General features: G+C 38.4%; 1 protein-coding gene across 1 annotated transcript in view; it reads left to right on the forward strand.

Annotated features, from left to right (window-relative positions):
- Smp_154600 (acetylcholinesterase, putative) overlaps nt 1-14,753 on the forward strand; it is a gene marked incomplete at both ends in the record, with an annotated part of 42,038 nt that overhangs the window by 26,852 nt on the left and 433 nt on the right. The window contains 3 exons of the mRNA XM_018791797.1: nt 1,805-2,252; nt 5,766-6,106; nt 7,809-8,077. Coding sequence (XP_018645024.1) covers nt 1,805-2,252; nt 5,766-6,106; nt 7,809-8,077 — 1,058 coding nt within the window. The remainder of the gene's footprint in view (nt 1-1,804; nt 2,253-5,765; nt 6,107-7,808; nt 8,078-14,753) is intronic.

Consider the following 14,753-nt stretch of genomic DNA (forward strand, 5'->3'; position numbering starts at 1 on the left):
TTATGATCTGTAGAATAGGCTAGGGGCAAAAGTAAATGTTACAGTTTTACAAGCTTTGAATTAAATGAATTAACGTCCCCGAAAATAGCTTCCGTAATTTGTTCAGGCTTCTAGTTTTGCGGATCACATCACTATTTCATTGTGATTATTGACTCAAATACCCTTGATTGGTCTAACATTTTCATAGAAATATTCATGTATATTAGAGTAAAGCATGATGACGATCTAATTGAAAACAATTGTTCGCTTACATATGTTGTTCTAATTTTCACAATGGGAATCTTTAATATTTTAAAAACAAGAGCTGGCCACTTCTGGCAACCACTGAGTGCAGTCTACTTTCTCTTGTGGAGAAAGATACACAAGCTTTATCTGAATGTTAGGTGGCTGAAGGCAACCGGAAGAAAATTATATGACCTCACCCATACTTAAGTCTACTTATGCTTAATTTTGTCAAGCCCCTCAGTTAACTCATTTAACAGACAATGTTATTCGAAGAGTAATATTTGTCTACGTCTTTGCGTTATTATTATCATCATATCTGTATGAATACATATGCTTAATTACGTGTTTCAGCCTACACGCACATCCCTCTTACTAGCTTGAATGCTAGCTGTTTAAATCGCTCAATGATTCAGTCACCCTCCCATACATATGCTCTTGAATCTAATCAATTTGCTCGATTCTTTATTCAATTCTTAATTCGTCTCTGTTTCTACTTGTTTTCTCTCTCACATCATTTCTGCCTGAATTCTCTTTGTGTATCTGTGGCTTAGTGATCTGCGCTGTTCAGAAATAAACTGTAGTCGGCGCTTCGTTTTGTCTTCTGGAACTTATACATCGTCAGGGGTTATTTAATAACGGTTATCTGGATGATTGATATACGAAGTCTTAGGAAGTATCTCGAAGATAATCCATTACAAAGTTATGGGTCTCGGTTTCTACTGGTTTGCACTTGCCAACAATGTTTGTCTACAATAATGAGGAAATTAATTATAGTAAAGTTATATTTGCTGAGCCAGATGCTTAGTCGTAAAGCCTGCATTCTCTTTCAAGACACAGTCATCAGAACAAACATTAGACAGAATCTCTCTACATACAACTAATAGATTGTTATGTGGAATTTGATTTAGACTGGTTTTTATTGTCCCTTATTCTGTTATTATCTGCATGCTTACTATTATTTCATTCCCCTTTGACCTGATTCTTGACCTTGCAGTTTCTATGACTTAACTAATTTGTTGATAAATTAAATGTTTACTGATTCCTGATTGACCTGGGTCACAAGTTTCTGGTCCCTTTTTGTATCCCCTCTATCTGAGATTTCAATCTTACCAGTCGAAAACGTTCTTCAGATCGTTCATATATGTCAATGTAAGCGTAAATACACCGAAGCATTTGACAGTTAGTTGGTAATTATTCAGAGATGAAATCCACTAGAAAACTTACTTTTAAACCACTCAGCATAGATTAAAAAAATCCCCACTGAAGGAACTAATGATAGAATCTTATAACGAGCCTCGCCGATACGTACCAATTAGCACTGGACATACATTTAGGGTTAAACGTTGGTTGCCTTCAACAAACAAACATGTTTTATAGTTGAAAGCGTGATTCAATTGAAGCTAGACCACCATGGAGAACCTAGAAGCACTGGACGGCCGTTTCGTCCTATGATGGGACTCCTCAGCATTGCGCATCCACGATCCTGGATGTTTTAGTAATCCATGATCTTTAAAAAATAGAAACGAATGATCTTTAGTTATTAAATTACTTTTTTCCTCTTTAATGATACTTATTATAGGCTTGCCAAAATTCTTGGCTGTGGATATCGATCATCAAATGATCAAATTAAATGTTTACGATCAAAGTCAATTACAGAAATTTTAGATGCTCATGATACAATGTATGATCCAGCTAGTTATTTCTCTGTACCCTTTCCACCTGTATTAGATAATAATTTCTTTCCGTATGAAAATAGTCAATCTTTTCGTCAATTAAAATATCTTAAACCATCAGGAGCTTTAATGTTTGGCATAAATAAAAATGAAGGTAGTTACTTTTTATTATATGCTTTTGTATCCAACTCAAAATGGATGAAAAATTTGACTGATTTACCAATAACAAATCGAATGGATTATTTAAGATGTCTTCGACAAGTTCTTGACCTTGATGATGATGATGAACGACCGGAATTCACGGAACCATTGATACGTTATACAGATTTTGAATATCAAACTTATCAACAACTGGTGAGTTACATTAACATGTAAAATATTATGATTACATAAGGATTACTAGTTGAAGGTTTTCTCAAACATTCATGTATTAGGCCTCCAGACATGAAATATGCAGATTGTGATTTTTATAATTCGTAGAACATGTCCAAGCCAACGAAGTCGACGTTTCAAGATGGTGACACCAATTGAATTATCGTCTCGGCGCCCGAACACACGATGCTGAACCTCTGCATTACTAACATGGTATTGCCACTGGATATCAGCAATCCTTCGGAGACAACGATGATCGAACACAGAGAGACGTCTAACATCCTCAACTCGGAGAGGCCAGGTTTCACAAGCATAGAGCAAAACTGCTCTCACCGATGCGTTGTAGATCCGACCCTTTACAGCCAGACTAACATCACGAAGGCGCCAAAGATGGCCCAGATTGGCATAAGCCGCTCTGGCTTTCATTATACGTGCATCGATCTCATCACTCACGCCACCACCAGCACTTATGTAGCTACCTAGATACACGAACTTCTCAACTACTTCAATCTGCTCACCATCCAAGGTGAGTACAGGATTAGAATCCTGCTAGTCTTGTAGGAGTACTTTGCACTTGGAGGGTGCAAAGCACATACCGTACCTGCGGACACTGATTGTCAACTGATTAAGTGCGGATTGCATGCCTTGGGAATTATCGCACAGTAAGACAATATCATCCGCATACTCGAGGTCGAGAAGTCTTTCTCCAGGCAGCAGATCCACACTGCCATTACTTACACACATCAGAGCTGTTTTCAGAATGTCGTCGTTAAAGATTTTCTCTTCAATGTTGGAGTTTTTCTTAGTTTCACAAGATTCCATTTACTACTTAAAGTTCAAATCTCAATAAGGATTAACTTATTAATGTAATATCAGTTCAACTAGATTATAGTTAGAATTAACTGGATTTTTAGCAGGTTATTAATAAGCAATTCTTTAGGCTTGATTATTAATTATTCCGATTTCATGTACATACTTATTTACACCTGTCACTTCCGTACAGAATAAAAGCCCATCCACCAGGATTCTCCATCGAACGCTGTTCTTGAAACTCCCTTCCAGTTGTTTCCAGTTATTAATTATCCTTTTTATTCCTGCTTACAATTCCCAATGCAATGTGCTCTTTGATCTTCCTCCTTTCCGTTTACCTTCAGGATTCCAAGTTTGGGCTTATCTCGTGATGCAGTTTGATGGTTTCCCTAATGTATGTCATATCCACTGTAAACGTCTTTTCCTAATTTCTTCTTCAATTAGAAGCTAGTTTGTTTTCTTCCATAATAGGCTTTTGCTGATAGTATCCGATCAACGGACATTGAGTATCTTGCTTAGACAATTGTCTAGGAATACTTGTTTATGTTTGATGATGGTTGTAGTAGTCGTTCAAGTTTCAGCTCCACACAATTTAACTGTCTCGATGTTCGTATTGAAGATTGTGACTTTGATATTGGTTGACAGTTGTTTTGAGTTCCATATGTTGTTCAACTGTAGGAATGCTCCCCTTACTTTGCCAAACCTCACCTTTACGTCTGCATCAGATCCTCCTTGTTCATCGATGATGCTTGCCAGGTACGTGGATGTTTCCACCTGTTCCAGAGTTTCTGCATCAAGTGTGATCGTGTTGGTATTGTCCGTGTTGAACTTGAGGATGTTGCTTTTTCCTTTGTGTATGTTGAGGCCACTGATACAGAGGCTGCTACTACTACACTAATTTTCTTCATCTGCATTTGTTGGTGTGCATGGAATAGATGTTTGTTATCTATGAAGTCCAAATCAGGTAGTTGTATCCAAGCTGTTTATTGTATTCCATGCTCAGCCTGAAATGTGGAGGTCCTAATAAATTATGAGATCTCCATCTTATAAATGCCTTCTGTGCATCTCAAAATAGCATCATCGCAGCTCCCCATGGGTGGGAAGCGTTTCATTCTTCAATGTCACAGTACAACAGCACCTGACCTGAAACTACTCTTTTCTGTCCAGCTTGCATTCACTGGGTTTCACTTATTACGAGCACCGTCAATTTGTATTCTCTCATTTCCGTAGCTATATTAATTGTTGCTGTGCTTGTGAAAAGGGGCATAGGCCTCGTAAATTCTAAAGAATTTCGGCTTTCACGATGAAGCGTCATAACTCTTCTTCATGAAGATTCTTCTACTCGGAGGGCATATTTTAAACGTTTTGAATGATCTTTTCTCGTTAGCGTTTTTTTGGCACGTTTTTCTAAGTGATGATGTTGCTAACCGCATGTTCGACCCTCCCTCTGTTTTCTAGCACGGGACAGGAAGTGTCCTTGTGAGGGCTCTAGTCAACCTCACAGTCAAGATAATTTTATGTTCTTGGAATTTTAAATTAAAAAAACGCCTACGTTGATCCGAATTTCAGTGTTATTTTGAGGAACAATAGTTGTTTCTATATCTCTGTTTAAATATGAAAGCTTTTTGTTTCACCTGATGGAACAGCTCCTTGGGGTTATATTTGCCATTCCGATCATGGATACAAATTTTCTATATCCTAACTAATAATCGCTAGTGGGAATGAAAAAATACAATATCTTTATCAGACAGCGTGATTCTATTCTGGGAGTCAAGGTAAATTAATGGAAAACACCAGATTCCTTAATCGGATCATTGAGGTACAACCTAAAGCCTGTTAAGTATGCACATCAATTCAATTTGTCATACCCCATCATCACAGAGAGATAAAATTATCAGGAAAAATCCCAGAATTGTAGAGGTAGTAACAGTGGAAAGATTAGGCCTAAGAGTTACGATTCGAGAAGAAAATATGAATTAGTAACATAAAAACACGAAACAAAACATTTTGAGAGATTCTGAGGCTCCGAATTTGGGAAAAGGCAAATATTGGATGCATCTGAGCTATTGTAAACGATTTCGAACCACGTCATTCAAAGACTCAAACCATTGGTTACTACAATCAGGAGGACTTCAACCAAGTAGTCTACGCCTACTAATGTGACTCAGTCCAATTGTCAATAACGTCATGGACTGATACCTTATTTTGGTTTGGCTGCTGTTGACTTTCTTCCAGCCTACTGCTACACCAGACAACATTGCTTGTCTAGGTAGGTTGTGGTTTAGAGACAATAAAGATTGAATAATAAGTGAGTGATATTTCATTCACTTGATTTCTAAGATCAAGTTAGTAGTCTATTATGTTCATTGTTTATAACTTTCAGTGTTAGATTAAAGTCATGTATCTTATGGAGTTGAATCAGTGGACTCTTAACCTTGAAGTGGCACGACTGAATTTCTTTAATCTTTATTTGTTTTGAACATTAGCATGGTTTCATCAACTCTCATTTGAAAGGGTTGGATCAAAGTCAATTACATAAGCCTGTATCCGGGAGGTAATTTTTTGTTGCTAATTCAAATGACATTTATAGCAACTTCACTTATATTGTTCTGCAGTAAAATCGTTTAACTTGTTTAGATTGAGAAGAACTGCTTCATTTTATTTTGTAATTTATTTTCCCTATAGCCTACACTTGAAAGTTGGACTGAAAGACTAGAAGAAATCAGTAGTGATAGAAGTTTCAAATGTCCTACAATCAATATGGCGACTGCAGTAACTAATGATTATCGTATACCAGGTCGACGTCGTGCTCATACACTTCCTGTGTACTTTTATGAATTTCAACATAGAACAGTTTCATTACCGATGCCTAAATGGACTGGTACAATGCATGGTTATGAAATTGAATATGTTTTTGGTATTCCATTTAGTCCTCAGTTTCAGGCTAGTTTTTATCGATTCACCGATGAAGAACGTCAACTCAGTGATATTATGATGACATACTGGGCTAACTTTGCACGCACAGGGTAAGTTGATTCGTAGAACATTGTTTGTATAGTGATTAGTTTGATTCTGCTGAAAAAGTCCAGGACTAAATTTCGTTGAACAAAAATTTATCTTAATTAAGATGTAAACTATTTGGTGATGGTCGGAGGTAGTCGACAGGAAACGATGTCGAGTCACCTAGACGAGTGACTACGTTGCAATTCGATCCATAGAATTCGACCTGCACTAAGAAGGAGATAACACACATACCGTTGGTGACTACCCAGAGATCAATCAATTGCAAAGATGTACACTCCTGATACATGACGCTAAACAAAGACTCGTGAACTGCAAACATGAGAAAATCGGGCCGGCTTCAGACCTGGTCTTGAATGCACCAACCGCATGCATGCTTATTGACATCCAACAATGATGGTTTTTCTTGACTTGAAAGCAGCATTTGACTCTGTAGACTAAGAGGTTCTTCAGCAGTGTCTGTCATTGAATGGTTTAACTCAGAAGTGCATAAACGCGGATGACATAGTCCTGTTTGATGAAGACGCTAGTAAAATGTAGTCTTCTGGTAGCACTGAGCAACAATGCCAGGATGTTTGGGATGCGTTTCTCCTCCTCTAAATATAAGTTCTTGCTTCAGGACTGGCCTGAGTCAACACCTGAACTAAGGATAGGGAATGAAGTAGTCAAACGCGTGGACAACTTCACTTATCTTGGAAGTCTGATCAGTCCTAATGGGTTGGTGTCTGACGAGATCTCTGCACCGGTTCAGAAAGCTCGTTCGGCTTTTGCCAGCTTACGTCACCACCAATGGCGAAGATGAGATATCCGTCTGTCAATAAAAGGACAAGTATACTGCGTAGTAGTTCGCTCTCTTGTACTTCGCGGCTGCGAAACGTGGCCATTAGGAGTAGGAGATAATCGTGAGCTACTAGTATCTGATGACAAATGTCTTAGAAATATTGCTCACATCTACTGGGATCACCAGGTAAGTAACAGTGAGATTAGACACAAGATATTAGGGAATGATGGTAAATCAGTTGATGAGGTTGTAAATTTTCATCGACTGAGATGGTTTGGTCACGTGTTACGTTTGCCTGAACACCGATTACCACGACGCGCTATGCTGACTAGTATTGGAGATGGCTGAAAGAAAGTTAGGGGCGACCAAACCAAAAGTGACGTCAGTTCTTGAAGTTACTAACTCCTAGTCTGAATTATGTATGTAGATGCAGACTACTCGGTTGGTGTCTGCGCGACTATCGTAATCAATGGTTGGAGACTCTAGGTGACATGGCTGAGAATCGATCACAATGACGTTGGTGTATACACTGTTTGTCTTTCCTTAAACTGTGAGAATAAAATTGCTTTATATCCTTCTTTCTATGAACTAATTCTTTCTTCCTATATTATATCCTTATGTGCAATCTTTCTTTTATATATTACTATCATTGGAGCAACTACTTCTATGAATATGGTGTTCATCTTCTTGTGCTAATGAGGTATGGCAACTTTGTTTAATTCATGTATGTTCCTGGTCCCATGTTGTAGCTGACTATTAAACTGGATCATTTTTGTAAATCAACATAATCATTTTATATAACTTAATTAGTTTTTATTCTGCTTCGAAAGTAACTTTTTTGTTGCAGTTTCATAAGAGCACGTCAGATTATCGGGTTTCAATAATTAATATTTTTTGTTTAAATTTTGTTTAATTTTTGTTTAAAGGGATCCTAATATTTTACCAGATGGTCGACACGTGACTGATAATTTAAATCCAGATGATCCAGATGAAATAACTGAAGATCAGTTAAAAGATTCACTGAGTCACAAACAAGGAAGTAAAAATCCATTTATTGGATGGCCTGAATTCCGAAATAGTACCAAAGCCTACATCGTTTTTCGTTCAGCTCCAGCAAACCTCCTTGTTAGCACAAGACCACGTCACCGTCAATGCTTGTTTTGGCGTCGTTGGTATCCGGCATTACTACAACAAGGTGATTTGATTATTAAAACATTTTACTTATCTCTATAGCAGCATTATTTAATTGTTCTTTCAACATTAGAGTCATAAAATATCAGTATTATGTAAAATTTAGTTGTAAGTTATGTTGAAGACACATTAGTATAGTATAGCAAGGGTGTAAATAAATTTGATAGACTGAATATTTTCATAGTTCAGACCATGAGTCAATTGAAGCTAGACCATCATCGAAAACCAGGAAGCATTGGACGGCCGTTTCGTTCTATTGTGGGACTCCTCAGCAGTGTGCGTCCACGATCCCGCCTTGCGAGATTCGAGCCCAGGACCTACCAGAGCCCTTAACCAATAGACCACTGAGCCGGCATCCAACGGTTAAGTGCTCCGGCGCTTTGGCAGGTACACGTAAATTTATAAACGCAGTTGGCGATAGCATAAAAGAGGTGCTTGTCAACCTTTGATTAGGTTATTGAACATGTTGTTTTATACATAATTAATAGTTTGGTTACTGGGTAAGTTCTGGCTAGTTCACGGTTAAGCCTCCTGCTAATTGTTTTCGCGTCATCACCTTTGAAGTTGAGATTTATAGATATTGGCTTTTTATTGACCATAGCCACTTCTGTCTTATTTTCTTTAGGTTTTTTATATTTATCAACACATGTCTGTGGGTAGCAGTTGTCTTCAACGCTCATCAATTCTCCTAGTTTATCAGTGGGATATATCCTTCTTACCCTATAAAATAGTGTTTTGACCAGTACTTTCTTGTGACTGACTGGTCAAAAACTATTGAAATTCAGGTACTTTTCCAAAAACCAAACGTTGAACTCTCCCTTCTCTCCTCCTTTTTATGCCAATAACAAGAAAGTGGAACATGTCATTTTATTTGTGTTCCATAGTAAATTGTATGTTAGGATGAGCACTATTGAAGAGTTCCAACAGGTAGATTGCATACTGTTCACTGTTGCAGACAGTAAAAGTGTCATCAACATATCTGGAGTATTCTGTCGTTTCATAAATCACTTGTTTGGGCGCCGTGTTTTTAAGGTACCCCATAAAAATATCTGCCATAATTGGACCTAATGAACTTCCCATTGCTACACCATCAATTTGATGGTATATGTTGTTATTAAACAGGAATTGAATGCATTTTGTGCACAATGACAGTAGATTTTTAATACTAGGACCAGTAAAGGTAGAGGATCAGAATTCTGACAAATTATATCAATAGTTTCAAAAAGTGGTATCGTGGTGAACAAAGATGTTTCATCAAAAGAAACCATAAACTTAGTGGCAACATTCATATTATTTAGTCTGCCAGTAAATTGGAATGAATCTCTTAACGTATATGTTGCTGATCTCTGACGGACTGGCTCTGGCCTCTTTCCAGTCATAGTGCAACTTAGTAGTACGTTGAATCGATCATTGATAGGATAGGTCTAAGGGGAAAGTCATGTTTGTGAACTTTTTGTAAACCATACATATGATGCAGACGTGAGCCATATGGCCTTAGATCATTTTAAGTAGAAGTAGCAATCATTTTCCTTATAAGAAGTTCCCTAAGCATACCTATTATTCGTTTTCCTGTTGAATCAGTAAAATCTTTGTTTGATTTATCTACCTTGAATCTCAGTTGATCGTCTAGGATTGACTCCATCTTATTGATATAATCAGCTATGTTCATTAGGTCTAATTTTGAAGTTTTCATTGTTCTTCTGAATAACATCATCAGTACTAACCTCAAGTAGAAGTGAAGTATTAGAAATTATCTACATATGATGAACAGTTAGATCTGTAGAACTTGATTTTGATTGACCTCGCGAGGCGAAGTCGTGGATGCGCACTGCTGAGGAGTCCCACAATAGGACGAAACGGCCGTCCAGTACTTCCAGGTTTTCCCTGGTTGTCTAGCTTCCATTGACTCACTCTTTCAACTATGAAAAGGTGAACTTTTACATTTGTTACAGCGTAAGAACTTCATCATTGTGTCATTTGTAAATGAATAAAGTCATTTACTAGAATTCAGAATGATTCACTATTAGATATCAAGTTATAATTAATGTAACAGTAATAAAATAAGTCATGTGGACAAAACGTATAGTAGGAGAATTCTGTTACATGAACGGAAATACTAATATTGACGTCGTGTGAATAATGATATGTAATTCTGATAAGATATTCATGTGAATTGATAAAGATGAATATGTTGATCAACAAAGAATCAGGGCATATATGAACTCAAAAGGAATTAGTGGGAAGGGTATCCATATATACCGATTACTGTGAACCCCCTAGAACTCATGGAATCCTAATGCGGAGTCTCATAGTACCTTTCTAATGCATTTTAATTTTCAATGGTTATTTAATTGTGAACAGTCAGTAATACAAACCACGAAATTTGACAAACTCTGTTTGACTATTTATGCAGATCATTGTAGTGAATAGGTGAACAGTTACCTGACGTGATATCAATACGTTATATTTTGAACACCAAACACTCGAAACCGTAGTATATCGTATTTTATGATAATAACAGTACCAACTAAGTGATATAAGTCATCTTCCCGGATTCCCATGCACTCAAGCCACATTACTAAATTGTTCACTTCATATGTTAAAGAGTTTAGACGTTATTCAGTTACCATGAAAACAAGTGAAACGATAAATCACTCACCTTTTGTGTTACTTACTACTTACTTACGCCTGTTACCCCTCATCGAGGAGCATAGGCCGCTCAACAGCATTCTCCATCCAACCCTGTCCTGAGCCTTCCTTTCCAGTTCTTTCCAGTTAACATTCATCCTTTTCATATCGGCTTCTATTTCCCGACGTAGTGTGTTCTTTGACCTTCCTCTTTTCCGCTTCCCTTCCGGATTCCAAGTTAGAGATTGAGTCGTGATTCACATTGGTGATTTCCTTAATGTATGTCCGATCCACTTCCAACGTCTTTTCCTAATTTCCTCTTCAGCTGGAAGCTGGTTTGTCCTCTCCCATAAAACGCTGTTGCTGATAGTATCCGGCCAATGGATGTTGAGTATTTTGCGTAGACAACTGTTTATAAATACTTGTTCCTTCCTGATGATGGCCGTAGTAGTTCTCCACGTTTCAACTCCATACAGTAGGACTGTCTTGACGTTCGTATTAAAGATTCTGACCTTGAAATTGGTTGAGAGTTGTTTTGAGTTCCATATGCTCTTCAATTGTAGAAATGCTGCCCTTTGCTTTGCCAATCCTCGCCCTTACATCTGCATCCGATCCTCCTTGTTTATCAACGATGCTCCCCAGGTACTTGAATGTTTCCACCTCTTCCAGAGTTTCGCCATCAAGTGTGATTGGGTTGGTGTTCTCCGTGTTGCATTTGAGAATCTTGCTTTTTCCTTTGTGAATGTGGAGGCCTATCGATGCGGAGGCTGCTGCTACGTTTGCGGTCTTCATCTACATTTGTTCGTGTGTATGAGAGAGGAGGGCTAGGTCATCTGCGAAGTCCAAATCATCTAATTGATTCTGAGAAGTCCATTGTATTCCGTATTTCCCCTCAGATGTCGAATTCTTCATAATCCAGTCAATCACTAGAAGGAAGAGTAATGGGGAGAGTAGACAGCTTTGTCTGACTCCGGTCCTTACTGGAAATGCATCTGTCAGCTGTCCTCCATGCACCACTTTGCACTGTAGTCCATCGTATGAGTTTTGGATAATGTTGACACTCTTTTCAGGAACTCCATAGTGTCGAAGAAGTTTCCATAATGTTCGCCTATCCACGCTGTCAAACGCCTTCTCATAGTCAATGAAGTTGACGTATAGTGATGAGTTCCACTCAACTGATTGTTCAACGATAATCCGTAGTGTCGCAATCTGGTCTGTGCACGACCTATCCTTACGGAATCCAGCCTGATGATTCCTAAGTTCGGCGTCTACTGCGTCTTTCATCCGATTCAGCAGCACTCTGTTGAAAACTTTTCCTGGTACTGATAACAAACTGATGCCTCTGTAGTTCTCACATTTGCTCAGATCTCCTTTCTTTGGTATCTTGATGAGATATCCTTCTTTCCAGTCCATTGGCACTTGTTCCTCTTCCCAAATCTTCTTGAATAGAAGGTGAAGCATATTTGCAGTTATTTCAATGTCTGACTTCAGTGCTCCTGCTGGTATATTGTCAGGTCCTGCCGCCTTCCCACTTTTGATTTGTCTGATGGCCATCTTGACTTCTTCGATCGTTGGTGGAGTGACATCTATTGAAAGGTCAGTGTGGGCTGCTTCGATGTTCGGTGGACTCAATGGGGCTGGTCTATTCAGCAGTTCCTCGAAGTATTCTGCCCATCTTTTCCTCTGTTTATGAATCTCAGTGATTGTCTTTCCTTCTTTGTCCTTGACTGGTCTCTCTGGTTTGCTATATCTCCCTGCCAATTTCTTCGTTGTATCATATAGTTGTTTCATATTCCCTTCTCTTGCAGCTTTTTCCGCCGTCGTTGCTAGTTCTCCCATGTATTTCTGCTTGTCGGCTTTAATGCTTTTCTTCACTTCCCTGTTTGCTTCTGCGTAGTCTGCTTGTGCTTTGACTTTCTCTGCTCGTGTTCGGCTGTTGTTAATTGCTAGTTTCTTGTTCTTCCTTTCTTGAATTTTGTCCAGGGTTCCCATAGAGATCCATTCCTTATGATGATGCTTCTTAGGACCAAGAACCTCCTGACACGTTGAAGTTAGTGCTTTTTTTATCCCTTTCCAGTTGTCCTCCAAAGTAGTTTCTTGTTCTTTCAGTAGATCCTGTAGAGCCTGGAACCTGTTGTTGAGAGTTATCTTGAATTCATGGAGCTTGTCAATATCTCAAAGGAAGGCTGTATTGAACCTTTGTAGTGCTGTTTGTCCAGTTGTCCAGTCTTTCTTTAGCTTCAGTCTCGTCTTGGCCACAACCAGGTGGTGATCTGAAGCTATGTCAGCTCCTCTCCGGGTTCTCACATCTTCCATTGATCTTCGGAATTTTTTGTTGATACAGATGTGATCTATCTGGTTCGCTGTGGTTTGGTCCGGTGAGATCCATGTAGCTTTGTGTATGCGCTTGTGTGGGAATATTGTGCCGCCCATAACCAATTTGTTGAATGCACATAGGTTTGCAAGTCTCTCCCCATTTTCATTTCTCTCTCCTAATCCATGTCGTCCAATTACATCTTCATATCCTGTGTTGTCCACTCCAACTTTAGTATTTAGATCTCCCATCAGGATGGTGAGGTCCTTTCGTGAGCACTTCTCTATAATTGATTGCAGCCTTTCATAGAACTGATCTTTATCATCGTCGTTGCTATCATTGGTGGGTGCATAACGTTGGATAACGTTCATTGTGATCCCTTGCTTCTTTGTTCTGAATGATGCTTTGATTATCCTGGGTCCATGAAATTCCCATCCCACAAGTGCATTTCGTGCTTCTTTGGACAGCATTAGAGCAACTCCCTGAGTGTGTGGAGCATTTTCCCCTTCGTGACCGGAGTACAGCAGCATCTCTTCTGTACCTAGCCTTTGTTGTCCAGTTTGTGTCCAATGGGTTTCGCTGATTCCGAGTACTGCCAAGTTGTATCTCCTCATTTCCATTGCTATTTGGCTGGTCTTTCCTATCTCCCACATTGTCCGGACGTTCCATGTACCTATAAAATTGCTGCTCTGGTTGTTAGAAGGTGCATCGGTCTCGTGACTTCCGAAAAATTTCGGCTTTCATCATGAGACGTCATAATTATTCCTTCAACTCCCAGAGCAGAGTTTAAATGGTTTGAATTATTTTTTCTGGTTAGCGTTTTTTTAGCGAGTTAGCTTTTCTACGGGATGGGGTCGCTAACCCCATGCCCAACCCTCCTCCTTTACCCGGGCTTGGGACCGGCAATAACTCTAGAAGAGCTACAGGCGGAGTTCACCTTTTGTGTAAATACCTTTATAGTACTGTGAATAGCTAGGAATGACGTACTCCATCTGATTGCTTAATGTTGCTGTTGTAAGGTAATAATAATCTACAGATTTTCATCGTTGAAAGCATGAGTCCTCCACCAGATGGATCCTCCGCACCCACCGATCCGGTTTAAGCGCCTCACATTCGCGTAAATAGATTTTCACCTAGTGTTAAATGTAAAATTGTACTAAGCTTTATTTGTTTTCGAAGTATTCAATAAACATTGAATTCCGCCGGTTAGATTTACCGTTATCTAATTCACTTTATTCTTTCGTTAAATAGTTAAAAGGGAATAATCTATTGTAAAATTGCTTATTTTTTATGAATATGAACTGAAAAATTTTATAAAGAATGCAGAAATCCAACTTCGAATATTTTCGTATTTTATTGTGTCATTGTAGAGATCCAATATGCCAAGAAAGTTCGCATGAAAATATCAATATTCCAAACAATAATATAAGTGAAACAATGATTTTAGACTTTGGACAAAATGTTGGTCTTTTTGAACCAGTTGAAAAGTGGATTGAATTTAAGAATAATACACCTATACCAACAAGAATATGCGTAGATACTGGGAGTTTATCTACCAAAACTAATTATGCTGATTATGAGAATTTTCCTAATAAACCTATACTTGGCGCTGTGAAATATTTGTTTGTAATATCAAGACAATCTACTGAAAATCATTTAAGTAGTCAAAATGTCTTACACGACAAGAATGATCATAAAACTCAAATAAGGAATCTTTATGGTATGTTTAATTGTGAAC

The sequence above is a fragment of the Schistosoma mansoni genome (genome assembly GCF_000237925.1).
Source record: "Schistosoma mansoni, WGS project CABG00000000 data, chromosome 1 unplaced supercontig 0071, strain Puerto Rico, whole genome shotgun sequence".
NCBI lineage: Eukaryota > Metazoa > Platyhelminthes > Trematoda > Strigeidida > Schistosomatidae > Schistosoma > Schistosoma mansoni.